The sequence below is a fragment of the Dinoponera quadriceps genome, unplaced genomic scaffold, assembly GCF_001313825.1.
Source record: "Dinoponera quadriceps isolate SergipeBrazil2010 unplaced genomic scaffold, ASM131382v1 scaffold616, whole genome shotgun sequence".
In the NCBI taxonomy this organism is placed as follows: Eukaryota; Metazoa; Arthropoda; class Insecta; order Hymenoptera; family Formicidae; genus Dinoponera; species Dinoponera quadriceps.
The window spans coordinates 1,198,802-1,225,797 of record NW_014555184.1 but is presented as its reverse complement, the minus strand read 5'-3'; the positions used below and the strand labels follow the sequence as shown (position 1 = coordinate 1,225,797).

The following is a 26,996-nucleotide window of genomic DNA, read 5'->3' as shown; positions in this document are numbered from 1 at the left end:
TCTCCCACCCTCCTTTCGTCCGACCGTCCCCGCCGCGTTTCTTCCCCGATCGTGCGCGGATCGTCGACGCACCGACCACGTAACCATCTCTAGCTAGACCGATTATCGCACCGCCGACACATCTTCCTTTTTTCCCTCCGCTTCGTTGTTTTTCAACTACCGCTATCATACTCGTTGCTCCCGATCGGTTTCTTTTTTCACGCTCATTTTGATATGTTAAAAGGGTACTTTGGACTACAATGTAGCCTCTTTGCGGTATATTCGCTTCTTATCTCAACAATTTCGATGGCTTTCACTCGAACACGACGAACGCGTGTGTATTTTGAACGTATATTTCGTCGTTCACCTTCGAGATGGATTTCCCTGAAAGCAGTAAACTTTGGCATCTCTCCGTTGGTTCTTCCTACGACTTTTCGTCCCCCTTCCTCTGCTAACCGGCCGTTGGTTCTCTCTCCGCGAGCGAGCGAACGAACACGGCGGCAGATGCGCGCCCGCTTCTCCGCCGTTCCACCGGAATGCCTCCTCCTCTCTCTCCCCCCAGACTTTGCCGGTCACTGCGTCGTCATTTCTGTTCTCCCGATCTTACACAGTGGCGGATTCACACATCGCGCTGCTCTAGGCACGTTAATTCGTGCCACCCCTCGTAGTAGTTTCCTTTACTTCTTTGTACGACAAGGAGAACAGCCGAGAGGAATAGACCCTAACGAACCTTTGAGCGTTCACCGGAGCTCAAAGGTCATGCATTTTTCACATGGCGAACTGAAGAACAAGTAAGTGAATAATAAAGTTCAATTTGTGTGAGACTATGGTATACATTGTTAGTGTCGCTGCATGTCACAGGATTATTATTTTCGCCGATACATTACACTGATATGTTATCATCGTCATTATTATTATTCGCGACTCTATACATATACATTCTTGTACTATATATTTTTATTGTCCCGAAAGAATAATCGCATCGTCAAACGATAAGGCAACAGTTTGTCCAAGAGATAGTAGTGATAATTCATTCGTTCACCCACCTGTATCACGACGACTTCTTTCACAGCCGCGCATGGTGCCGTCAAGAGAGAAGTTTTCGCATCTTGATCGCCCTGGAAACACCTCCGAATCTATTCCTAAATCCGCCACTGCTCCCGGCATCCTTCTCGGTCAGTACGCCATACCACTGTAACGTGCGCACACACTCGCACTCGTTGCATCGGGAAACCGACGGTGTAGCCGTCCTTGTCGCTCGGCTCCATTCATGTCTCGGTTCTCCTCGGGTTATGCAACTGCGGTGAGACGCGAAGCGAGGGATGCACCGCCGACACTGCACGCCGTCACTTCACCGTGTCTGAGTCGAGGAGAGAGATCTTTGTAACTTCCCGCCGACAAGCGCTCCTTATTTCTTCTCACAATTAGCGTAATACCACCTATTACGATCGAATCACTTTATTTTTGAAATGGTATTAGTCGAAAATCTTCATCTCCCAGGAAAGACGAGAACATTCGATAGCGTTCGCGTAAGAATGTGAAACTACGAGAAGAGGATTATCGCATACGATACATTTGTCTTTTCAACAATATCTTTACCGTTTATAACAAAGAAAGAAGAAGACAACCGCTCGGTGTGCAATTCTTTCGAAAACAAATGACTCATTCATGTCACGACAATCCTTCTCATTCGTATTGTTGTGATGCAATCGGTAGTTTCTCATCGTATCCGCAAATTGTGGATTTGACAACTAATTAAAAATTGACGTTACGTAGACCGAAGGATCGTATCTTATGTACAGATAAACATTTTTCTTTTACATAGTACAATAACATACAATATATTACACTGACTTACTAGTCAACTAACTTTAAGGACAAAAACAAAAGGGATATCCGAGAGGATGTCGCAAACACGTTACTTTAACGCACTGTTTTTATTGTATATCTTAAAAACCATTGCATCGCAACATTAAACTCGCGATGAATGAATACAAGAGGCGTTTCTAGGACATTTAATGCGTAAAGATTTCGGAACGACATTTCCGACTGAATCTTTGCGTTGCAATAAATGAAAAGTGAAGCAGTCGTTGCTAACATAGCCCACAAATTCATCGAATACTGATACAGACATGGGAGCGATTCAGCTGTCAAAAGTAGTTAAAAAAGTGAGTTTCATTCTTGGAAAAGAAAGAAAATAGCAAGTCAGTAAAAAAAAAAAAAAAAACGAGTAAAAAGTGAGACTTTCCTAAATAATTTTTTTATAGAAATCTCAAAAAGGCTAAAAATAAAATCACAGTTTTTCACTTTATTGTGTCATCATTGTTACGTTCTATTTTTTTTTGAATATTTTGTTTTATCTTCAAAGAAGCGAACTACTTACTGAACGTTATTTCTTGCGATCCAATTTTCCGTCAGGAAAAAGGGTTCATATTGAATAGAAAATGATTTTTTTCCTTAAAAATAAGGAAAAGTGAGATGTTTCTAAATAAGTGAAGAGAAGTAAGTCCCTCCCATGCCTGCTTATCATGCATATCATGATTACACGAGTAACGCTAATTAAGTTACGAAGGCACCTAATTTAATCGGAACGCAAAATTCTCATTATAGCTGTGAAAAAAGCGATCTGGGAACGATAAAATTATTAGTCACTGCGCTTCTTTCATATCCACCACACTCGAAGATCCTAATAAACGCCTAAACACTACACATTCGGTGTAAATTTCCTATGTAAACGAGTAATCAAATGAATAAACAATCGTGTCGAATTTATAACACGACGGGTAAGAGGCGTTTTGCAATTTTTCAACAATTACAAATGAATGCACTACTTACGAATCGATCTTGCTAACAACAACTACCTTAAGGTACGATATGATACTGGTACAGTCACACGATCCGTATATAGTTGTGTGATTAGTTTACAGGTATATATTTCGCTAAAGCATCGCACATACGCGCGTCGTGTACCTGAGCGTCGACGTGTGCAAAGCCACGCCGAAGTCGTTCGACGACACCTTTCGCTTCTATCATCGAAGCTTCAACCGGCCGATGCTCGTTCATACACAGGAGGTTTAATATAAACCGAGCGTCGCTGATTTTTCGTACTTTTCGAATAGCGATCGTGTCGATCGTCCGGATCGAAAGATCGTCGAGAAGATCTGCCATTGATAGGTTCGCGTGATAAAAGCGGTAAAAAAATTCTCGCAGGTAGAAAGGTCCAATTGACAATTCGGAATTGACAATCTCAGTCCTAATGGTGTCCGTGAATGCTCGAAACGGCAGTTTTTATCGAATCGTCGCGATAACGCTACTTGGTGGATTGTCACGCCGGAGACGCTTCTCGACGTCCGTGAAACCAGACTGCCTATTAAACAGCCCATTTAACGCGAAATCAGTACGAGGAATATGCAATTGTATACACACGCGAGTGATGATATGTGTGTGTGTATGTGTGTGTGTGTGTGTGTGTGTGTGCTAATACTTGATATAGTATACTATCGACGGTATCAAAATATAGTCTCTATATCTTACATAAGTGAGGGCAGCGTCGAGGATCCGATATCGATGGCTCATCTGTATCTTTCAATTATCGCGAGTACGCCTATCGAGGAATATCGATCTCGAGAAGACGTCGACTGGTGGAGATGGGGGAGAGGGAGACCAGGGAGAATCGCTTAATAATGAAAACAGAATATTACGTTCGCGTCGAATGAATATTATATGTATAAAGAATCTTAGTGTGTGTGTGTGTGTAAAGAACACACACACGCACACGCACACAGAGAGAGAAACATGAGAGAAACGATTGTGTCGGTATGAAGGTAAAATGACGAATCCGACGCGGTTCTCCTACTTTCGAATCGTATCGATCGCTCGTGTCCTGCGACACTGAGGCGACGTTTTTTATCTGGCTTCGTTATGGATCGGTGAAACAGGACATTCCACGCTAGCAGTTGCGAAATGTGTCAATAATGAAGCTTTATGGGGCGCGAGTGTTTTATCGTTTTCTTTCAGAATTTTTCTACAGACGCGTAATCTGTACGTTCAAAGTCTCTTTCAACAGAACAACACAGACGCTCATGCTCTATTTAGCTAATCGTTATTATACGGAGAAAAATCTCAGTTAATGATAAGCACCAAGCTGAAATTTGTTGACGAGAAAAGAACCGCGAGTCAAGATAAACAATTGCATCGAGACGATTTTGAGACGGTCCAATCACCACCGTGGAGAAGAGGCTTCAACATTTCTATACTTTTGGAGATATCAGTCAACACGCGGTTTTTTTTAGAGAGGGAAGGTAGACTACGTCGAAATCTTGCCGCGGGGTATAAAGCGGGGAAATTTTTCTTCCGCCTTTTCTGCCTCAAACGCGGATTGTGGTCTATTTTCGCGCCGACAGCGGCAACTTCGTTACGAGATAAACGTCACGTCATCGTAAGAACGAAATTGCACCGTTGCGCGGCAAAGTGATTAGAAAGGACACATTGTAACGCAATAAATACGCGTATAGGTTTACCCGCGAGGCATGAACGAACGATTGCGTGTGTCGCACGCACGAGAAAACCGCTCACGAGTTACGAAATATTCGTCTCAAGAGCGAGAAAGAGAGTTTCGTGTTCCAGAAAGGCGCAAACGCGAATTTGCATAATGCGGCGCGTCCTCTCTCATTAAGATGGAATTCTAGCGGTGAATTACCGCGAATCGTACGTACGAACGATTCGAACTAATTCGACGATTAAGCCGTGATTAAAATCTCGAGGATACTAACGGTACACGCGCGGGACGTAATAATGTCGGGGGATAATTAATGCAACGAATAACATTAGCAGCCGCGGTGGTCCTTCGTGGGAACGGCCGAGAGGTTCCGGCAGATTTTCAAGTACATAACGTTCCGAGGGATAACAACAATTGGAAAACGATAAGATTCAGCACGCCGATACGTGTCATTTTTCTCTTTCCGACGACTCTCTCGACGCTGCGCATTCTTTAACGGTTGCTTTACAATAGGTTGGGCTTTCACGATTGCATCGATCCTGCGTTTTTCAGTGAATCCTGAAAAACATCGATCTAAATGTTCGATCTTGAAAAAGTGTTCGATTCTGGAATCGCACCAACGCGGACTAGATACTCGGAGGAAGACTTTTCTCAAAGTGAAATATGCGTTCTATAGGTTCGTTGAAGCTACACCTACCCGACGGTTTAGGATGCGTTGTACTTTGAGCGGTGTGACGCGATTTACTTTCGCGTCAATCGATTTGTAGACGATTAAATCGATATCGTCTCCTTCATCATACCGACATTTCACAGAGATCGAAACCGGTATTTAGCAACGATATTTATGGTAAAATCAGGTTTTCGACGGTCCGAAGAGAGCGTGATTCTTTCGCGGAAATTATACCGGTTTCAATCCCAAAACATTTTATCGCGCGAACGAGCCGCGTGAAAGGTGTCGAACGCGTTCGACAACATTGCAGCAATTTCCTTCATCACAGTCGTGCGTTTCGATGAATACCAGGAATCACGGAAATATATCTCGTACGCGATCGTCCCTTTCGCTCGAGGTCCCGAATCTTCGAGGACGCGCATTTGCGTAAGGCGATTAAAAAGAACTATTAATTATTACTATTATTCGACGAATATCACGCGAGTCGAGGAGTTTCCTGATTTTTGCCGCGTGATTTCGAGGCGCCTCTGCAAGGACGCGAATATGTCGACATATCCTTAACCTAGGCCAACGTCTAAGGACATCATCACCAGGAAACCGACGACGGCGGCCCAGCTGGCGAGTTTGCCGTTTCCGCTGTAAACAGAAAGTTGTAAGCGAGACGCTCGCATTAAGTATTCAGGCGCGAAAAAAGTCAAGTAACTCTCTATTTGCGAGCGGTCTTTCCAAACTTTCTTCGAACTTGTGCGCAATCTCGGTCGGACGGCAAGGAGCGGAGAATTTTAATTAGCGCAACGGATCGAACGTGAAAATCAAAGGACGGGGAATTAAAAAGGAGGCGTCGGCCCCGTGGCAACGACCTGGGAGAAAGAGAGCCCCAGGATGGCGAGAAATAAAAGGGTTTTCGCGGCGTAAGTAGGGATTAAGCACATACAAAGCACACACTCGCGCTACACGCGTATATACCCGGTATTGCACGTCACGGCTTGTTGATTTCGTAAATTATACACGGCCATCAATTTTAAAACGGCCGGCGAAACGCGCCGTTGTATTTCGGTGGGCGTTCTACCACATCAATCATATCCGCGCGGTAAATACCTCCTTTCGGTATGCCTCAGAAAATTTGTATTTTTATTGGCCATTATCGTATCTCATCGCAAAACGCCGCGTGTTATCGGAAAAGATCGTTTTTCCCGCGTTTCTTCTCGCCGAGCAGAGGACCGATCCTGCGCTTTAGGCTGCTAATCGGTCCGGTGAGAGGGAAATTCTTACGAAATTTATTTTACTTGAAATTACCTGTCGAAATGATCAGCGAGTAACGTTGGTCCAACCCACAATTTCTCATATCTCACTTAAACGAGGAAAATGTGGGTTTGGCAAATACGACTACTCAAACAGTACAATCTGTGAGTTGGGTACTTACGGCACTTAGGGCCAAGGAGCCCGCTATTAATACACACGTGCATGTTTGCGCATAGGGTTCTTATTCCCGAAGAAACGAATGCGCTCCTCTTCTCGGCCGCCTATTTGCCGTACGATAAGTTCGAAAACGGCGATCCGTCTCGGCGGTTTCCACGAAGAAGGAGAGACGCGCGTTTTCCGGCCGGTTCCCGAGGGAGCGAGAGAGAGCGTGTACGGACGGTTAGATCGCACGCGAAATACAAAAGGAGCCAATTATAATGACAATGCGCCTTCTTCAGCTAGGCCGCCGAGCGAGCGGGCCTGGGAAAGAAATTCGCCACGTCCGTTTCGCCGGCTAACTACGGCACTGCCGTCACGCGCCATTGTACCGTAATCGCTCTCGAATACGCGGTAGATACGTGTGCTTTCGAGTGTGTTTATGAGTGTAGTGTGTATACATAGCGAGTAGAAATTCATACGACACCAATTTTTTCCCTTGCATATTTATGCGCGGTCGAAAGATTTCGACAAACCCATCGATGAAAGGAATGTGCCACCGATAATATCGAAATGAACTGAGATTTTCTTCTTAATCCGCGCGCGACAATGCTCGAGTTACCGAACGATAGGATCCTCGCGCGTAGCCGAAAGATCGATCGGCCGGCGACGGGAATAAATCCCGAAATAAAGAGCCATTGTGTCGGTGGGAAAAGCGTCTTCCGCCCTTCTGACTCCGAGCTCAGGCCCAGGCTCTAATTCGTCTTGAATGGGCCGAGGGTGAAACGTGAGACGGAAACGGGTGCAAGTGCACCGGTGCCTCCGGTATGGACGATGGTTAAAAGAAGAGAAGAAGGAGCGAAAGAGATAGTAGAGACGAAGAGCGAGGAGGGAGAGAAGAAAGGACGAGAAGCCGGAACCAGTTAAGGGAACGAGTTGAGTCCCTTTGCGCGAACCGGCTTCACCCTTCTGCATTCAACGCCACCTTCCACGCTTTTTCAATAAGACGCGCGTGTTTTCCGAGAGCACGCTGTGTAATTATAAGACTCCTTTTTCGAGATTTAACTCTCTTTCGCGTCTCACTCGCAGCATTTATTGTACCCGAATAAATCGTGCATATTTTCAAGATGACGTTTATTCCATTCCGCGGGAAGGAGGCGATATTGTTGCAGAGGGACGACTCCGGAGCTGACTGAACGAGATTGTCGCGCTTTTACATCCTCGAAAGAGATTCTTGAGTTGAGCGACCGTTAGCGACGCGCAGCCGTAATTTTGAGCATTATAAAAAGTGCAAATAGGAGTCGCTTTCAAGTTTTCCCGGACGAGTGATTACGGTACATACCTTTGATGCGCTTCCGGGACGATGTCGTCGATCACGACGTAGATCATTGCGCCGGCCGCGAAAGCAAGTGCGTAAGGTAACGCAGGTGCGGCGAGCGTCACTCCGACTGCGCCAAGGACACCGGCGATAGGTTCCACCATCCCCGAGAGTTGACCGTACCAAAAACTTTTCAACGTACTAATTCCGGCGGCTTGAAGAGGCAGCGCCACTGCCAACCCTTCCGGGAAATTTTGTATCCCGATACCGATCGCGAGATTCCTGTAACAAGTTTGTCGAATGTCCCTCCTTTTAGTCTGTGATTCATTGAATAAAAATATTAATTATTATAGCGATATTAATGTCGACAAACAATCGCTTTCATATATAACTGACGAAAGTAGGCACACGGGCTCCTAACAAAATGACTTTTTCGCGATATTAACGCGACCATTTGTGACATTTTCATGCCAACTGTGGCGGAGCCACTAGATGTTGCGACCGGTGCGTCCGCTCGCAAGGTGGAAGCGCACCGGCGGAGTGCAGGCGGTATGCAAAAATAGCGGACGGGAGAAAGAGAGAGAGAGAGAGAGAGTGGGGAGGGACGCTTAGCGCGATCGCACGATAAGAACAAAACCAAAGGAGACAAGGTGGCTCCGCGCGAGAATCAACTTGCGCGCACGTACACGCTCGCCAAGTGGTGAGTTCTTGAAACTGGTCGACGGCTTCGACATTCTCCAGATTTTTCCATCTCCGCGAGCGGAGCGTGCTCGAAGAGCCGCGAGGCTTCCTAGATAGCCGTGTGTCTCGGTCTTTCATGCCTACCGGAGAACGGCTAAGCTTACTCGACCAGGATCGCCGCTCATAAATAAGATGTCAATGAACGACAAAGCCTCGAGTTTCGCTTCCAGTTATGCGGATCTGCCCCGACATCAAACTATCGGCGGAACGCCCGTAAATGAATGATGTGTCATAATAACGTTAATTAATTACTGCGATATCGCGTTTCGGTTCTTCAAAGACACAGTGTTGAATGTATTCATATGTTATTGATAATGATCGATTAAACTGGAGGTATACGCAAGATATATTATTAAAGCAATTAGAACTTGGGAAAAATTGTTGATTACACGAGGAACAATGCGTCGGGGCTATTCTGTCGCGGGGAAAAAGGAAAAAAGTAATCACGCGGCGGATTAGCGACGCGACAGAAGGGGTATAATGCGGCTTCGTTATAAGTTCTAAGCGAGACCTCTTTCCTCGACCTCCGTTCGTCTTTCTTTTCCGCGACCTCGCGGACCGCCGAGCGTGATCTATGGTCCAAGTAATAGCATGGTAGAATCACGTCGAAGAATGAAGGAGAAAGGCAGGCAGGTAGGTTAGGTAGGCAAGTAGATAGGCAAATAGGCAGGCAGTGAGAAGGTACGAGGAAGGAAAAGAGACGTAACAGGTGAATGAACGACAGGATCGCGTACATAATCTAACACTCGCTGACACACGATATCGCACGATATCTGCGACGATTCTCCCCGACTTTGGAAGTATCAGTCGTTCTCGACCGTCTGCCAATCCCGCGACGAATCACCTTTCCATTCACTACCTCGAGCGAGAGTCGAATAGCCTAGCTTGAGGATTCGCGAGATGAGAAATGTGTCTCGTCATTTCTAAAATGATCACGATTTTCTAGCGAAGCCGAGATAACGTATTAATCAAGAATTCAGTTAATAATCATTCGGTTTTCCCGCAATACCATTAGTTTCTCTCGATGGAACTCCAATGGGATTCTTAGGATCGTCGTAATAATGTTCCCGTGAAACTAGACCGAGGGAGAGAGAGCTCGTAAGAACTCTATGGCCAGTTGCTGAATCAAAGACGGTCGAGAGACTCGTTCGGTTACCGCGAGAGAGATGATCCAATTCTGAGGCCCGTAAGAAGCGAGAAAACGGTACCGCGGGCTTCATAGAGGAGAGCAACTATTCGAATGAATGACCGGACCGTGCGCGCGAACCAACTGAAACGTAGAAAAACCCTTCGGTTCTGGTACGTGGAACGCGGTAACGAAGATCTTCCGCGATCTAGCTCCCGTAATTCGGTATTCATGAACACTGGACTTTACGAGGCGAACGTTGCGGCGAATAAGCCGTTCGGGTGCTCGTCGCCGTTAGTAATCACGCTTCACGGCGGCTGACGAATAGCGTGTTACCAGCGCACCTCTCTCTTCTTCGTGCTGACGGATAAATCTATTTCTCAAATCGATAAGTCGACGAATGCCAGTTGTGGCAATTCCACGAACAAAATTGCTTCGATAACATAATATAATTAACATCCCGAAAGAAATACATTCTGAGTTTTCGCGATGTTTCAATACGTTTCTGTGCGTCTCTCAAGGAATGTTTGTCTCCAATTGTGAGAGCGTGCAACGAAAGAGCGAGACGTCTGCTCTTTCTCGAGAAAGAGGGGGAGAACACGAGTGTGTGCAAAAATGCGGCCGTTAGGCGTCGCGAAAAATCAATACGGGCCGCAAAAATGGCGAAGCACGCGGGAACGAAAAAGCTCCGGCTCTCTTCCGATCGGTCGGGATTTACGGGGAACAATAGATCAGCGGCACGATGAACGGCGGCGGCACAGGTGAATGAATGACGCACTCTCGCGCATGGATCATCCGCGCGCGCGGTGTTCCTCCTGTGAGAGGAGGTATGCCATGCCGCGGTATGCGGTGCGTTATTTCATGGAACGACGACGACGGCATCATCGTCGCCGCATTCCTACGGCGTCGTGGTACATAAGTGGTTGTACAGTTAACCCGTCGGCTGTTCGCCGGTTGCACCGGGGGAGGTCACCCGAGTTCCGAGAACGATCGTACCCGCCCTTCTCCTCCTCCTATCGTATGTATTGTCCCTTCTCTTTGCTGCTCCCTCCCGGGTACCCCACTACCATCGCGGGGGCCCTCGCCGGTGGTTCTTTCTACTTTCCACGGTCAGGACCCCGGTCTGCCAGACGGCTAGGGCGCGACGGCCAATTGTTTTGGGAACGGGATTCGCGCGATGTGGTCGCTCAACCTTTCTCCCGCAGCTGTGTGTGAATTCGGATAGAAGCGCCGAGAGAGAAGCGGATAAAAATAGAGACGTAAGGAATTCACTAGCGACCATTAATTTGCGAACACGCGTTGAAGACTTGACGGTAAAAAAGGCTGTCAGGTGGCGTGTTCTTAAAGTTATCTCCACGTCGAAGAGGTTTCTTCTATATGCCAAGGTCAATAGCACTCCGTGAGAGGCCGTAGATGTCATTCCCGTAGTTCCTCGAGATGAGCAAACACGTTTTTGAAAAATAAAAAATAAGTGAAAAGGAGGGGAGAAAAAAAAAGGTCTCGTTACGAGATTGTTACATTTATTTCTCTCTTTGCGCCTCTCGAGATAAAGCTCTCGTTAAGCCGTCCGCGCGATAAGCCTCATTATTTCATACTCGCCACGACAAGACACGCGTTAATTAATTAACGCCGACCTTTCCCTAATCGTAACGTTCGATGCGTGGCTAATCTGCCTATTAGCGAGGCATCGAACGTTCTTTCGTGTAGAGAAGGAACGAGCAGGGAGAGCTCTCTCGTAGGGAGCGGAGGAGTTCGCTCAGGATCCGGGAGAAAGTATTCGCGAGTCAACACGGCGAGTTTTCTGGCAGGAATTTTTCTAGTGAAACCCGCGTTCGCATGGTTGTCTTAATTGAGGCTCCGGTTGAAGATCGCCGCCAAGATAAAAATCCGAAGACCCCCCATAGATTCGAGGAGTGCGTTTATTCGTGCAACTCGGTGTTCTATTCAGGCGTACGATTGATTGAAATGTGAGCGATAATCGTGATATTCGGAACATACGGCGTCGAGCCGTCTCGTGTCGAAAACCGTGGATTTCATCTAGTAGAAAAAAAGAGAGCCGCCCGGACCGGTCGCTCGGACGCGAAAAAACTCACGCGCGTGTGAGTTTCGGACACGTGCCACGTTCTCGTACCGTTACCTACGCATATTTAAGACGACCGAGCGATTTAGGTGGTCCTCTGTGGCGAGAGAGAGAGAGAGAGAGAGAGAGAAACGTGGAGAAACGCGGTGAAAAGCGAAATGTTACGCGAGAGAATCTCCATATAATACGTTAATGTCGACGATCGAATAATCAGTTGGAAATCGAGTTGGACGGTATCGCTTAATAGACCATCCGCGCCGGGAAGCAACATCGCTGCAGCTTCGTCGGACGCCATGTTGCATTCCGTAAAGCCGCGGTTGTCCTTACGTGGCAACACGCTCCTGCAGGACGTCTGATATCGCGCGAAACTTTGCCGATTGATTGATAGAAAGCGTTGTGTCGTCTCATCAGGGTGAAAAATTTGAAAGTGCGTAGCTTCGAGTTACATGATATCTACAAAAACTATGAAAACGGAGAGAGTGACAATTTGATTATCAAAGGAGGAAATAAAAGTGGAATAAAACGCGTCTGAGATCGCATAACGCGTCTCGATATTGCTCCATCTCAATATTTATTTCTTCGACCTGATTCGCAACAATGTTGCCCGTCGGGCAACGAGTCGATCGGTTAAGATGCCATGACGAGGCTTTCCTCGCCGCGACGCTGGGAGTGTGTTCGATGAGAAGCAGGAGGAAGTCGAGGAACAGGACGAGAGGGGACGGTGCAAGGATGTTCGGACGCGAGAAACAGAGAAAGGAAATCGTATGTATGTAAACGAGCGAGATGGGGAATTCGAGACGGAAGGAAAAGAGCCGCGAATTCGCGCGGGAGACATAGAGAGGAATTTGAAAAGAGATGAAAAAGGAAGGATAGAGAGGGAGAGATAAAGGAGGAGAATGAGGTGTATGTGTGTATACATGCTTGCTAAAGTGAGAAAGATAGAGAAAGAGATACGAACGAGACGGATGAAGCGTCGAGGAGCGCGCGGAGGTGTGGAACGAGTGTAGCGTGTCAGTGTGAGAGAACGCGCGAAAGAGAGAGAGAATAAGAGAGACAAATCAGGAGAGGGCAGAAGAAAGAGAGAGGGGGCCCCAGGACGAGAGAGCGCGGAGGAGCGAGGGGGGGAGTAAGGAATGCATGGGAACGAGGCGCAAGCGGGCCGACCGCGATTTGCCCGTCCCGCATTCCACCAACGCCAAGGCGAGCTCTCCGGCTCTTCTCAGCTCCGAGAGTCCCGGGGCCACCGGCCTAACGCCATAAAACCATAAGATCAACCCCATCGCACCCTCAACAATCGCCGATAAACTCGTTCCTCAGACGCGTGGTAAAGAGGTGCGACTGCCGTTTAATCGCATTACGAAGACGAAATTTCGTCACGCGAGTTTAATTATAGTCGTGCGATCATTACACGTGGAAATATTTTGCGACTGTTCCATCTTTCTCGTAATACACCGTCAGCTCGCAACCGGAATCAATTAGCTCGCATTAGCCGCTCGTGCCTAATCGGAGAGAGAGAGAGAGGTGTACCTCGCGGTATGCGGCGAACAAGATTAATCGAGCAACGGGTAAGGTAAGGCAAAGCGAAGCAGGTGTCTCCCAACAGTTGCGACGAGGGACGACGCATTAGGAACCCTGGGTTCCTTTCGCGGCAGGAAGAGAGAGGGAGAAAGAGGGTCGCGGAGAGGCGGGTTAGCAGACGATCGTGAGGTCGTCGTCGAGGGACATAACGGATCCGGCTGTTCGTTCGTCTGTTCCGAGTAAGGTACGCGGCGCGCATGTGTAATGCCGCCGCATTCCAGACATTGCAAAGTCGCTGCGAGCCGGTGCATCGGCCCGTGCGCGAGAAGAGAGAGCGCGTCGACCGGCTGTCAGACGCTCGCCTAGAAGATGCTCTCCTCGCCGAAAAGAAGGAAATCATTGGAATGCAGCGTACGATCGTTCAAGGTTAACCGCGAATGCTCTCTTCTCTCCCAAAGACGATTTCATTTTTACGTTACGATATCAAAGTCGGTAAAGGAAGGTAAGGGGGGAGCGAGACAAACGGCGCGGAATGTTAGAAACCGTCTTCAGGTCTTGCGAAAAGCCATGAATGATTGTAAAGTGAAACGTTTATCTACGTAACTTTGCGGAATAATCTGGAGAAAGGGACGAGATCAGCTGAATGCGCGACCGACCCTTAAGGGCCCGCCGCTCGGTAATTCCTCGGAAGTTTTTCATTATAATTGCGCATATTTCGAGGCCTTCGTTGTGTCTCGGTGCCTCCCTTCGAGTGGAAGGAGAAAAATGCGCGTCAAACGCACATAAAGTGGAAATAATTATGTAAACGCGAGATTATTGTATGAAATTTCTTGCGAGTAACATATTCTTTTTTCTCAATTCAATACGTTTCTTTGCAAATATCAATCGTGTCAGCGAGTTTTATCTCCTCGTTATCTTCGAGATTTAATAACTTCATTTCAATTCTCGCGATTGTAACGCGACGAAAAACTTTCGCGATGTCGTAAAACGCACGTCTCAATCTGCACGATTCTCATTAACCCTGGCGATATCGCTCTGCCCTTTTTTTTTCTCCCTTTGTATCGACGCGAGGGGAAATTACATAAAAAGCGTTAGCTTCGCGATATAAGGATGATCGAATGGTTTCTCGACGAATTTGGGAGTGTCACGACGCGGTCAATATAAACGAAGGAGGAAACGGTGGTTTCCCCGCAATTTGCATGCCGACGAGATCGATGTTCGAGGAACTGGTCGCCGTGAAAATCGCCGACAACAGAAATTACTCCGACACGCACGAGCCCCTCCGAGAGAGCACATATACGCGAGGCCTATATCGCGGCGCACGTGCATCCACTGTGCAGCGAGCGGGAAGTACTATATCGTAGTCGACTTCCGTCGCTATTAGCGCACGTCAGAATTGGTTTTCCGCGTGAGATAAGCACCGCCGGTACGATTAGAGCTGCGAGAGAACAGACGTTACGGAGACCGAGAACGCTTCCCCGATAATCATTACCATCCGCGTCTTTCGCATGAAAATAATATGAAATTTAATTATCCTTTCCCCTTCAACGGGGAGCTCAACCGACGAACGAAAGTCGATCGGATGAAGAAGTCATTCGGCTAATTTGTTGGTGCAAATTGAAAAAGCCCCCGTCGATTCGATATCGAAAGATCAAAAGTTCGCAATCTCGACCTTCATCGTCGTGTCTAAGACTGGACGTGCACGGGATATCGAGGAGAAACGAGAACGGAATGAAGATAAAGGGGAAGAGGAAGAACGATGAGGGAGAGATAGCTTTCGGGACGGAGGAGGGGAGGTAAAAGGAACGAAGAGATAAAAAAAGAGGAATAAGAACGAGAGGATACCGGGAGAAAGAAGAAGGGACCGCGCGCGGTGAGCGCCGGTCGGCCGGTATATAATAAGGCAGCCGGGAGAGGATAGCACTGAAATGAGATGGTTTCGTCGGCAGCTTTGTCCGGCGCCATGTTTAACATAGCACCACCTCATCTACGTGGCGCAGCGACTCGGAGACCCCGCGGTTTTTACACACGCTCTCTCCACTTCTCGTCGCTCAACCTCCTCCTTCTCGTCCGGCAGCAGCGCCGCGAAAAAGGACGAGTAGGAGGACAATGGAGGAGAAGGAGGAGAAGAAGGGTGAGGAGGGCCAGTGTGTATACAAATCAGATCCTCGCGCCCTTTGTGAGATCGTACTCCGCCTACGGTGATCCGAAACGTTGTCCGGCCGTGCCGTAAATAAATTTCAGGGAACGATTACGCTGAAAGATGCGTTATCGCGACTTGTCTAACCAGAGGATCCAAAATTGACTCCACTCTGACGCATATCGATAATATTCTCCGTTTCTTAATACCGCGCAAATTTCTCTCTTCTCAAATATGATTGTTGGGTAGAAAAAAAAGTGAATGTATAGCATCCATTCCGTGGATACATTCTTCTGTCGTTTATCCGGCAAAATTGGCAGCGTGTAATTCGCGACGTGACGAGAATTTCTGGAAAAAGCGTGCATAAAGGAACGAAAGAAACGAACGGCAGAGAGACCCACATTCCGCGAAAAATTCGCATAGCACCGCTCGGTAGTGAGTCAGTACCGGATCTCCTTGAGCGCTTTGCAACGGGCGCAAATCTGCTCGTTGCTGCCCATACCTTTCCATCTACCTGCTAACGCCTGCCCCTCCCCTCTCTCTCTTTCCTTCGATTTCTTGTCGCATCTCCGTCGATCCGCAACACCGGCGGCGGTGGTTGCAGCGCAACAGAAACTGCGAAACGTTTCATTCATGATTCTTTCAGCACCGTTGACCGGAACTTATGCCGCCGCGAGTAAAATTACGTTTCCTTGGAAAGGACGCGAACATGGCGGAGCCCGTCGCTTGAATTGCGCAAAATTTCATTTCCATCGCGACTACATAGTCTCGATGACGTTCTCCTTGACCGGGACGCCGTGACAACGATCGGACCTTTTTTATCCCGCCCATTGCGGATATTGCAATCGATAGCGCGCGGTCAGGAAAAGCGTGTTTAGTCATTGGATCACGTAATGGCCACGCTTTAAGAGACGATCGACGCGCGCGTTTCGGACACCCTGTACGTATACAACGAGCGCTCCGGGCCTTCCAGTGCAGCTGAAAATATATGCAGGACCAAGGGGGTTAATCGCAATCGTCGTGAGAATGGTATGTCGTTCGTTACGAACTGGTTGGGCCAGAAAAGGGCATACTAGGGTCGTCCAAGGCCGAGCGATTTTTCCAAACGAGCATCGAGAACGTGTCCTTCTCTCTCAGTGTTCTCGAAACCAGCCCGGTAGCGCCAAAAGCGCGCCGTTGTTCTCTCTTATTAGCTCTTATTAGGATAGAGGATTTACCAATAATGGCCGCACCGTGGGAAGTTTCACTTCCGAAATGGTTTATTACCGTCGCTTTTCGATCGCTTTTAAGGTGACGGCGCTAATTACCTTTCGCAACGCGCCGTTCCCAGTCGCGGAGAAAATCCCGAGAAAATCGCTTTCGTTGCGCTATTAATTGCCCCGGTTTCTCGTCGATGGTTCAACCACTCGTCGGCAACATTCTTATCTCCGCTATCGCCGGAAACATTGTTGCCCGATTTCCGAGATTGCCGGCGGACGGTTACTCGACGCTTAATTAAATGTACTTTTCATCCCTACGCCGAGAATTTGATCTTCCGCTCAGTTGTTGACTTTGCGATGTTACCTTCTTTNAAAACAAAAAAAAAAAAAAAAAAAAAAAAAAAAAAAAAAAAAAAAAAAAACTCGCATTTCGAGTAAAAACGCATGGCCGGGAAGGTTGTCATCTGGCAGACTGCGTTTAAAATTGCTCGAATTAATTCGTCGCCTAGTGAGCGATTATTACAGCGGTATTAAATGTATCATTAGCGGTGTTACGTCTCTCTTATCGGTATAGATTCTCCGCGACATCCGTTGCAACACCGTCGCAGAGGAATTTCGGTCCACTTTCTTAATTATTACGCACGAGAAGGAAAGCGGTCCATTCATTCCACAGATTCTTAATGGGCCCACCGACCGACTACGAGGGACGACTCTCGACGTCATTTGAATGCGTCGGAATGCCGCTCCGTTCGTGTCGGCGCATCTGATGTTAAGTTAGGCCCCGTATATACGCGTGATCATACCGCGGTTATACGAGTGGACTCGAAGCTTGCCGAGGCAATTCAACGCTTTGCGCGTTTAAATGGACGTTAAAGAAAAGAGACGCAACTGATTTCTAATCGGCAGATAATTAATGATTCAATTAATGTTTCGAACACGCTGCCGAGAAAATTTTCGGAAATATATTGTTCAGCGGTAAAACACAAGGGGCGACGAATCGGGACAACACGCGACTGGTCCCTCGATGGGCACCTCGTGAATCTCAACGCTGCTCGCGAGTCACACTTGATTATGATGGTTTGGTGTAAAGTTGCGGGCGAAATTCTCAAAAAGCAGACGCGAAGAAAGCGGACAGTGCGAGTGAAGAGCACGAAAGAAGAAGCGGAACGCTGTGGAATGGAATGCGCGGCGCCTAGGGCTCGTCGGATTCCAGGGCCACACGTGCCCTTCCCTTCCCGCGCGCCCGCAGGCACCGACCGAAGCCAATAAACTTCGCCTCCAACTGGCGGTCGCGGCCGACCACCATAGAGCTCATTCATGGAGACCTCCTACCACGCGAGTCGGTTCGCCTTGTTCTGACCATCTCGATCATGAGGCTCGGTGTGAGTACTTCACGCTGCTGCCATCTAGCGTGGAGTTTCAGACTCAAGAAGAGCGTCGATAAGTCGCAGCGGGAAACTTGGACGTACATTTCTCGAGAGGTCGTAATTCCGATAAATTTGTACATTGTCGGAACAATGTCCCACACGATGGGTATCTCTTTTACTTTCTTTCAAACATTCGCGCGCAAAATTCAATCTCGTATTCACGGAATTTCTATTGCTCGTTGATCATTTTTTTCTTTTTCTTTCAAGCAACAACTTTGTCTCTCGAATTCGATTTCTTTTTCTTTATATTACGTATATCAGTGCAACCTAGAACCGTCCTTCACTTAATAAAATCCATATTTTATTATGCAAAACTGATCGCTAATAACGTATCTCACTTAGAATGTGATAGAAATATCATGTAATCAATGATAAAAGTAGAATATTATCAATTCTTTATAAATTCCGAACCAGTTTTCATCTCACGGATTGAAATGCAAATAATATAATACTATCGCTTGTTGCTGCCCGGATTTATCTCGGATCGCCTTTCCTTCGATGTCGCGAGCAAGGCTCCACGATAATACATAAAATCCACCACTTCGCTAACTTCGCATTTAACCTTTGTGACGCGCCTAATCAATTGAATAGGCAAGATTGATCTAAACCAGTAATACTAGTAGTACAGTCTTCGTCGCCAGCAGTGTCGCGCGACGTTATACCAGACAGAAAGCATTTTTTTTTTTAAAGCTTCTTTCGTTTTAATAACAACATATTTTTAAATCTCCGATCGCGTACTATTTCTATTCTCTTATGAAAGTATCACTTCATCATTTTCACGAGGCAAATTTATGTCGGGTAATAATTTATTCGGTAAACGAATAAATTGTGTGAATATATGAGAAACAGTTAAGTTTCCTGGTGTAAATGTTCACTCAAAATGAAAAATAGCAGTATTTTCACTAAAACTAATAATTTCGCTGCAAGATACCGCCACTTGAAGTCGCGAGAATGTTTCATTCCAACTTAAGGCGGATTTTGACTCCGCAAGAGCGAACGTTTCGATCAATTAGAGTGAATATATTTCTGCGACGATGAAATAGGTTTACTTTACAATTTCAAATAAAAATATTCACTCGACGATCCACTCTATATGAGTGAAAAATTACTCGCAAACTCGAGCGATCATTTTACTGCGAGTGATATTTCACTCCGAGAAATCTGGAGAGGTATGAAACGCGTATACTACTTTGTATGCAACTTACCTTGCGTTTTCGAATGTTGCTGATGCGCTACTTCCTATCGCTCCGAAACCCACACCGACCGCGAGACCCTCGGGAATATTATGCACCTGATTGCAAAAATGAAAATGCGTTACTATTATGCGGACACAATTCATGTGACATAAGGGACGAACGATTACTATCTTGCAGAAATGTACCGTAATCGCTACAACTAGCAGCAATATCCTTCGCCATTGATTGTTCCTCGCCTCGTTGTTGGGATCTTCGTAAACTGTGCCAATCTCCCCCGATTCCGTCGGTCTGTTTATATGCGCTATTTGTCGACGTCTACTATTCTGTTCGTAGAAGCCTGAAAAATTAAACATTCACAGCAACGCATGTACCACGCTCCGCCCTGGCACACATTTTCAAAAAACTGAACCACAGGCACAGGAGCGCTTCATGCAAATACAATTTTTATCAGATGAAGGATCGAGAAGAGAAGGGTCTTTTTATACTGCGGATATCTTTTAAGGTTTTGACGAGCAAATGTTAGGATCAATTAGGCAGGATTAATAAGATCAGTTTTTTTCAAGCTTGTGGAACTCCTCACACAGATCCAAAGAGATGTTTTTATTATTTTTTAATTTTTAAATATGTATTTTTAAATAACATTTTACGCGGAAGTGCACCTTATATTAGTGGATGGGTTTTTTAATGTACATTTTTGGCCTTGTTTTTGTTGTTCACACTTTTTGTCACATCACTCCTTACTGGTTTATAGTTTATAATTTTTAGGTTTAAGAGCAATATGTGTGTGTGTATGTGTGTTTAATTAGTTGGAAGTCGGGTATTTTTATTTGTAGGTTTAGTTTGAACCCATGTACCGGAGTTCCACATATTCTCACTACGAACAACACCATGCATATACTAATACAAAGCTTGGGATATTTTGGAATAAGTGCGTATGTCAATCATTCATATTTCTCCTATTGGACATTATTTTGCAAACAGGAAACTATATCGATTACAACTAAATACAAACAAAATATATTTATCCGGAATAAGAAGATAGACTTTGATATAATAAATGTGCGGAATTAATATTTAGACTTTATTAAGCAGACTATATTTGAAATTTAATCACTTGAGCAACAGAAATTTTAATTTCATAAAAGTAGAACACTTGTGCTTCAACGCACATGATAAATTTTGATGATAAATTTTGTGTCTCAACTAATCGAAAGAATAATGAATTTTAAATCGAATTAAAGAAAAATATTATATCGAATAGATCTGTCTGTATTATGGAAACTTTGAGTGAACAAATTTCTGAGCAATTTTCACAATTTTGTCCTATTATTACTCTTTACGTAAGTAGTTTGAATCATGCTACATGCAAAGGTTCCAACTTGTGCGTCAGTTGTATCTTAAGACAGATCGATATTGGAACATCGCTTCTCACGAAGATAGCAAAAAGGAGAAGAATGCTTATCCTTGGATAAAAACCAACTATATCTGCGACAAAGCAAAGAGGGGCGAGTGTACACTGACGTTTATATACATATATAGGCATATGTATATAGAACGGTATAGTATATCGCGAACTGATCCCATTTTCCAAGCCTACAGAGAGGAAAACTGGAATTTTACGAGAAGGATATGAAGTACCATCGATAGTGGTCGACTCGACACTAGTGTACATTTTTCCACTTCCGGAAATTTGTACGTCGTTAAACGGAACATTATCGTCTAAGTCCTCGTCACTCTTTAGTTTCGCAATGATCTTGCGTCTTTGTTTCGTACCAACTGATTGCATAGCTAAAAGCACATTGGGGGACTGAATGCCGAGGGTAGATATCAACACGTCCGTCCCGTATACGAATGCCGCGCCGATGACGAAGCCAACTGCGACCGGCACGAACGCGTACTCGCCGTTCGCCCCGTATATCTTGCTCTCGGTTGCCATTTCGATCGCTGGAGCCAGCAATGACCAGTAACTTGCGGCCACCATCACGCCGCCTGCGAATCCCAGGCTGACATCAAGGAGCTTACGCTAAAAAGAAAATATGTGATCTTTATGAAATCTGCAACTCTCTCTCTCTCTCTCTCTCCCTCTCTCTCGTATCTGAGGTAAAGAGAGTGAGGAAAGATTCTGCTATTTGGAAATTTCAAGAGTTGCGCGGGAAATCATTTTATAAAGATACTTGGAGCGTATATTACAAAAAAAAAATAGCTTCATTTATTTATACTTTAAGGTCAGAGGACGATATTTGCGCGATCCAGGAAAAAAAAATAGAGGAATAGCATTTGCGGCTGAGAGTTTCACTCTAGTGAATTTTCGCGCGTTTGTTTCAAAATTGCGAAACGATTTTAGTAACAATCTTGCTAATAATTTCAAGTTTGTTTCCTCGATTTCGTCAAGTTCAAGTTCGACTTCCGTCGAGACATCAGAGGTGCGGTACGATTATTTACTCGGTATGTACGTGAGTACTCACACAACGCGAATATCAATATCTGTGTCAATATTTCGTAAGCGTAGCGTAGCTCTTTATCTCGCGTATCATTTGCACGGAAATAAGATCGACAAGTTCTATCTACTTCTCGTACGATTGAGTTTGCGATTATCAATTAGATAAATGCACCACAGAAATTATACTAAATATTTACAAGACACGTCCCTTCCCATCGCAGAAATACTCATTATAGGATTTTTTTCTTTCACGACATATATTCGTTTTTTTACTTCAAAACAAGTTTTGCAATGCTTATCCAATTTACTTGATTGACAATGTAATTTACAGTTTACTTATGCTGTTCGGAATGAGTATTAGTATACGCTCCGTTGAATTAGAAGTAAAACTTGTTATGCAGTAGATAACGTTGAGCGATATTTACGAGGGAGAATAATATAGTGCGTTGTTTGTGTATCTTCCGCGTATATTATACCTGATATAAGCCATTGATGATACCAAGAAGAAAAAATATATTTCGCTATCTCACTATCGTATCAAGATAGAAAGGAACACAAGGAAAGTCTATAATAAAATACGTCGATTTAATAAAAATGAGTGAAATCTGATGCAAACACTATATTTGTCTAGTAACTCAGAAAGATATGACATTTCATTTCACACAAACGTTCGATAAAATTGGAATTCTTGAATTCTGACATTTAAAAAAAATTTCGCGCAAAATTTCTCCAACGTGTGTGTAAAAAATAAAAAACTTTTTTTTTATGTTATGTACAATTTGTGCCAAATTTCACCGTGGTCGTCCACATAACCTTACGCAATAACGAGATGAGATATAAACACCAACGTCCGGACACGTTCCTAATTCTGGCCGTTCCTGTTGTTTTGATTTTTAAATATGTAAACTTTACACGCAAAATATATGTATTCTATGTTGAAAGTTGACATTGTTTCACATTTAAAGATCAAAACAACAAGAACGTTCGTTAGGCATTGGTATTTTTATCTTAGGCGAGTTTCCGCAAATCCGGGGTCGCTGTGTAGCGAGTGAAGCTCGTAATGGAGGTCATATCGTGCGAAGGTGAACCTGGCCGTTATCTCGGCAAATGAGGACAAAATTTGTGCCGGCATATTAACGGCGTGCGCAGAAAAATGTGAAAGCGCGCGATCATGTTCGCGCGAATTAAGTTGCAGGAAGTAGGAGGATTAAAGTCGGAGGAAGCGACGGATTATGCGCGGCCGCATCAAGTCCGTAAGAAGACGACGACGTCGTCGCTGCTGCGCCTTGTCGATTTCATCGAATCAACTCGAAATCTAAGTACGCCGTGTAACTGGCTAAAGAAATTTCACTTACACGAGCAAACGGACGATATAGTTCAATAGGAAAAGCAGCTCAGTGAGCACATTTCTTTGTGCCGTCAACAGTTTTCCGCTGGACGACACTCAGCGATTTACACTCTTCCGACATGTTTACTCGGTGGTTCAGTTGAACTATTAAAAGTATACTGGAGAAAATGGCGATCGCTTAGTAAACATGTTAACGAAAAGCGTAAATCGCTGAGGCCTTTCAGCAGAAAATTTTACAACAGTTAGGAAGCTGTGGCTGGCAGCGCAAAGCTGCCTTTCAAGCTGATTTTTCCGCTCTTGTTGACGACTGTTCATGCGACTGTTCGGGATGCCATTTTTCTTTACAACGAACGACGCTACCTTTTGGAAATGTGTCTCGCGCCTGAGTTCATTCGTATCGTATCGATAATCGACCTCATGTTCGACGCGCAACGCTGATTGGTCCTTCCGCTATACGAGCTGAATATCGCGAGAGCGAGTCCATGATCATTGGAATGTGACCATTTCTCATCACTTTTGACAATTTAAAAATTGCTGGAATTTGCGTTATATTCTCGGCAGTGTGATTCAGACGATCGGGTTTTGTTTTCTCGCTTGAAAGTTATTTCATTGGGCCGACGTTAATTTGTATTCTGACAACACAGTTCCGAAATTCACTGGTAGTACTAAAAATCTATAGTATCGTAGATTATAGATTTTATAGAGCCTATAATTGATTCTATCTTTAAAATATAATAGATTATTGAACACAGTCAAGTATCGCGTCTGTATATTAATTGGATTCAAACCGTGTCGCGCGAATAAGCTTGCTTTCATTTCATCGTAAAGCATAATTTACGATTGGAGACGAGAAAATGTCTGAACGAAACAGATTTAGCGAAAGAAAGGAAAAGTGTGGAAAAAGTGCAAATCGGAAGAACGAGTTAATCGTGAGACAGTGTAGAACGCGCGTCTAAAGTGCTGCTCCGAAGAGAGAGAGTATCTACTGTAAACGACGATGCGCAAAAGAGGTTAAGTTTGTTAGGTGGAAGGACGGGATCGTGTTTGACGCATGTTACAACAGGAACGTGGCGACGCGAAAGAGCGTGAAAAAGAGAGGTACAGACGCGAGAGCAATCGCGCGCGCGAAGAACAAACGGAAGTACTAACTTGTTTCCCCCGTATGACGATGACGAGCGCGGCGCCGGCTGCGGTGAGGGCCCACGTGAACAGGGTCCCGAGAAGTGCCTGAGTGGTTGGTGTGTGATCCTTGAGCATCCTGAGCGTCCCTACGTCACATCGAGCGAGGAGCGTGGCTTATATACCGTCAACGGACGGTGGCGAGTCACTGTACGGGAGCGCGAGAACGAGCGAACGATCGACGAAAGAACGTCGACGGAATTCTGTCTGAGCACTCAGTCCCCCGCGCTGCTTATCTCAACCACCGCGCGCACCACCGACGCATCGAGACACAGCACTACTACTGTTACACACGTAGGTACGAACGTTACCGCACCACTACGGCCGTATCGCGGCGCATTATCGCCCGCTGCCTCGTCATTCGTGACTTCCGAATATTCGTTCTAATTGATTCGCACGCACATACGCGTCTGAGACCGGACACGACGATGTGCGTGGATGCGAACGTACATGTGGGTGCGGACTGTGGCGGAAGCGGGGTCGGACGCGCGCGCGCGCGCGCACGCCTTCGATTTCTCTCCCTCGCGATAAGCAGGGTTGGTCACGTCCGTGACGTATGCACGTACGTCAGCACTGTGCCAGCGCGGCGCACTACACTACCGTTCTCAACCAATCGTCATCGGCCAGTGCATCGGTGCTGGCCAATGTGATCTACGACGCGCGGCGAGGCCGGTTATTAACGATGCCAAGGTACTCGCCTTGATCGACAATGCTCGAAATGCCGGTGAAACGCCGAACGTCACGTTACACTTGAGAGAAAAAAAAAAAACACCCGGACACGTCGCAGCAGACGACGCGCGCCGACACGGTGTCTGTCAACGTGCGAAACATGGCGTCCGCATCGGTAGGTGTCGATTATACGCGCGATCCACTGCATACTGACGCTACATGTTTTGTGTGTTCCTTTTTTTAGTCGTAGCGTCCCTCGAAGCGTTCGATTGTCCGTGTAGCGAAATAGTCGTTTTGTTACGGAGGGGACTACCGGGAGTAATAGTTCTAGTTGGCGATAGTAGGTGGAAGATCGTTTCATTCGTTTTCCGTATGTATACTAACGAAGGAAGGTTTCGTACACGATAATAACTATTCTCGGCGATTTCTCGCGGCAAAGATGAACTTGGGTAAACTGTGTTCTCGGGGCTTCATTTGCCGCGACTCTTTCCCCTTCGCGTCTTACGTTTCTTCGTCTGTGTCTCAAATACGCAGTTACACGCATGATGATTTGGTGCAAAACCGCATGATTCGACATTTCTACGAATCTTATTTGCAGGTACCTTTACTGATGGACGACGATACGATCGCTTTTGGCGAGGAGGAGGAGGAGGCTACCCAAAATGTCAACAAGCTTAAGTACATATAACGAAGACATATTTCTCAATGCAAGTGGATTACACGTCTGTGAGATGAAATATTATCCTTTATAATTCTAGACACCCGTATGTTACGCTGTTTCACTTGGCCTTCAGGATAGCAGCTGTAGTAGTTTATCTGTTTTGCGGTTTGTTTTCCGATAATTTTATAGCGAGCTTTGTAACTGTTGTACTACTTTTATCGATGGATTTCTGGACAGTTAAGAATATTACCGGCAGATTAATGGTCGGCCTTAGATGGTGGAATTATGTGGACGACGATGGCAAGAGTCATTGGATTTTTGAGTCTAAGAAGGTTTGCTCAATTCTATACATTCTGACATGTTTTTTTCATTTCCTTTCATTGAATACACATTTGCTTGTGCGCATACAGTTTGTTTATGATTTTCAGCGTGCATTACATTCAGGTCATTATCTTATTTAAAATCTCAAATCTTATGTGATCAATAAGCGAAAGGGTTGCATTTTAGCCTTAGTCCCTTCTGTCGCCTATACATCATTTTATATTTATAGCACGTGATATAACATAACTTTCAGTTATCAAGTATATATTTTTTTCCACATACATGTGTTACGTTTCACCGAGCATTGATTTAATCGGATCGAATAGTTCAAGGTTTACCAGCTGTTCTACGCCGTGTACCCTTGACACTTTCTAAATCCACCGTGCTATTACAATTACGCAATAATCGTTTGATTGAATTTATATTACCGGCGTCGATTATTGCGATGATCTAATTTGATATCCAAATTAAATCGCACGATTTTCATTTGAAAATCCAATATCTGCTATGCGCCCTGTGTTTCAGGGTGCTCAACAGAATCGCATTAACGCAACCGAGGCGCGTATCTTTTGGTTGGCTCTGATCTTGTGCCCGCTTCTTTGGTCAATACTCTTTATCATCGCGTTGTTCGGCGGCAAATTCAAATGGCTTTTGCTCATCTGCATCGCCATTGTTTTGAACGGGGCTAATCTGTACGGTTATGTTCAATGCAAAATGGGAAACGACAGGAACATCTCAGCAGCCACGAGTGATTTCTTCAGGAAACAAGTGATCCAAAATGTATATTTCTTCGGCGATGGCGCACACTCTTGATTTGTGTTGACTCCGAATTTCTCTTGCTACAGGTGGCCTCGATGATGACAAGGAGTCCTCCGACAAGTAATTCCAATCAACCGACTAATGTAATATAGATCTATACATTTGTCAAACACGGTCATGCGAAATCTGTATTCTCCTGCCGAATAATTTAACGAATCTTTGCAAACGTTTGTACATAATGATGTTAGGCAGTATCTTCTAAGTATTCTATAATAAATCGTTATTATAACTTTTACCCCTTGCTGCGTATGATCCATTGAGTGTGGGAA

General features: G+C 45.5%; 2 protein-coding genes across 9 annotated transcripts; one reads left to right on the top strand and one right to left on the bottom strand.

Annotated features, from left to right (window-relative positions):
- Positions 1-784: 784 nt before the first annotated feature.
- On the bottom strand, positions 785-24,551 carry LOC106743276 (zinc transporter ZIP11). Of its 3 annotated transcripts, none has more exons than XM_014616956.1 (6): positions 24,228-24,360; positions 20,929-21,313; positions 19,476-19,627; positions 19,300-19,385; positions 7,888-8,145; positions 785-1,339 (listed from the first exon to the last, which is right to left on the bottom strand). In XM_014616956.1, exons 1-6 carry the CDS (start codon positions 24,333-24,335, stop codon positions 1,270-1,272), a joined length of 1,059 nt encoding a protein of 352 aa, XP_014472442.1. In that variant the 5' UTR covers positions 24,336-24,360; the 3' UTR covers positions 785-1,269. The 3 variants fall into 3 exon arrangements, with proteins under 3 accessions (XP_014472442.1, XP_014472441.1, XP_014472443.1); XM_014616955.1 differs by lacking the exon at positions 785-1,339 and adding an exon at positions 1,902-5,783 and having other exon boundaries at positions 24,228-24,551; XM_014616957.1 differs by lacking the exon at positions 785-1,339 and adding an exon at positions 1,902-5,783 and having other exon boundaries at positions 21,064-21,313.
- Positions 24,471-26,962, top strand: LOC106743277 (uncharacterized Golgi apparatus membrane protein-like protein CG5021). 6 transcript variants are annotated; one of them, XM_014616961.1, is made up of 6 exons: positions 24,855-25,101; positions 25,171-25,266; positions 25,525-25,604; positions 25,685-25,919; positions 26,434-26,688; positions 26,754-26,962. In XM_014616961.1, the coding sequence occupies exons 3-6, from the start codon at positions 25,537-25,539 to the stop codon at positions 26,817-26,819; spliced, it is 624 nt and encodes a 207-aa protein (XP_014472447.1). In that variant the 5' UTR covers positions 24,855-25,101; positions 25,171-25,266; positions 25,525-25,536; the 3' UTR covers positions 26,820-26,962. The 6 variants fall into 6 exon arrangements, with proteins under 6 accessions (XP_014472448.1, XP_014472449.1, XP_014472447.1 ...); XM_014616960.1 differs by having other exon boundaries at positions 25,171-25,296; XM_014616962.1 differs by lacking the exons at positions 24,855-25,101; positions 25,171-25,266 and adding an exon at positions 24,471-24,555.
- The last annotated feature ends 34 nt before the right edge of the window (positions 26,963-26,996 follow it).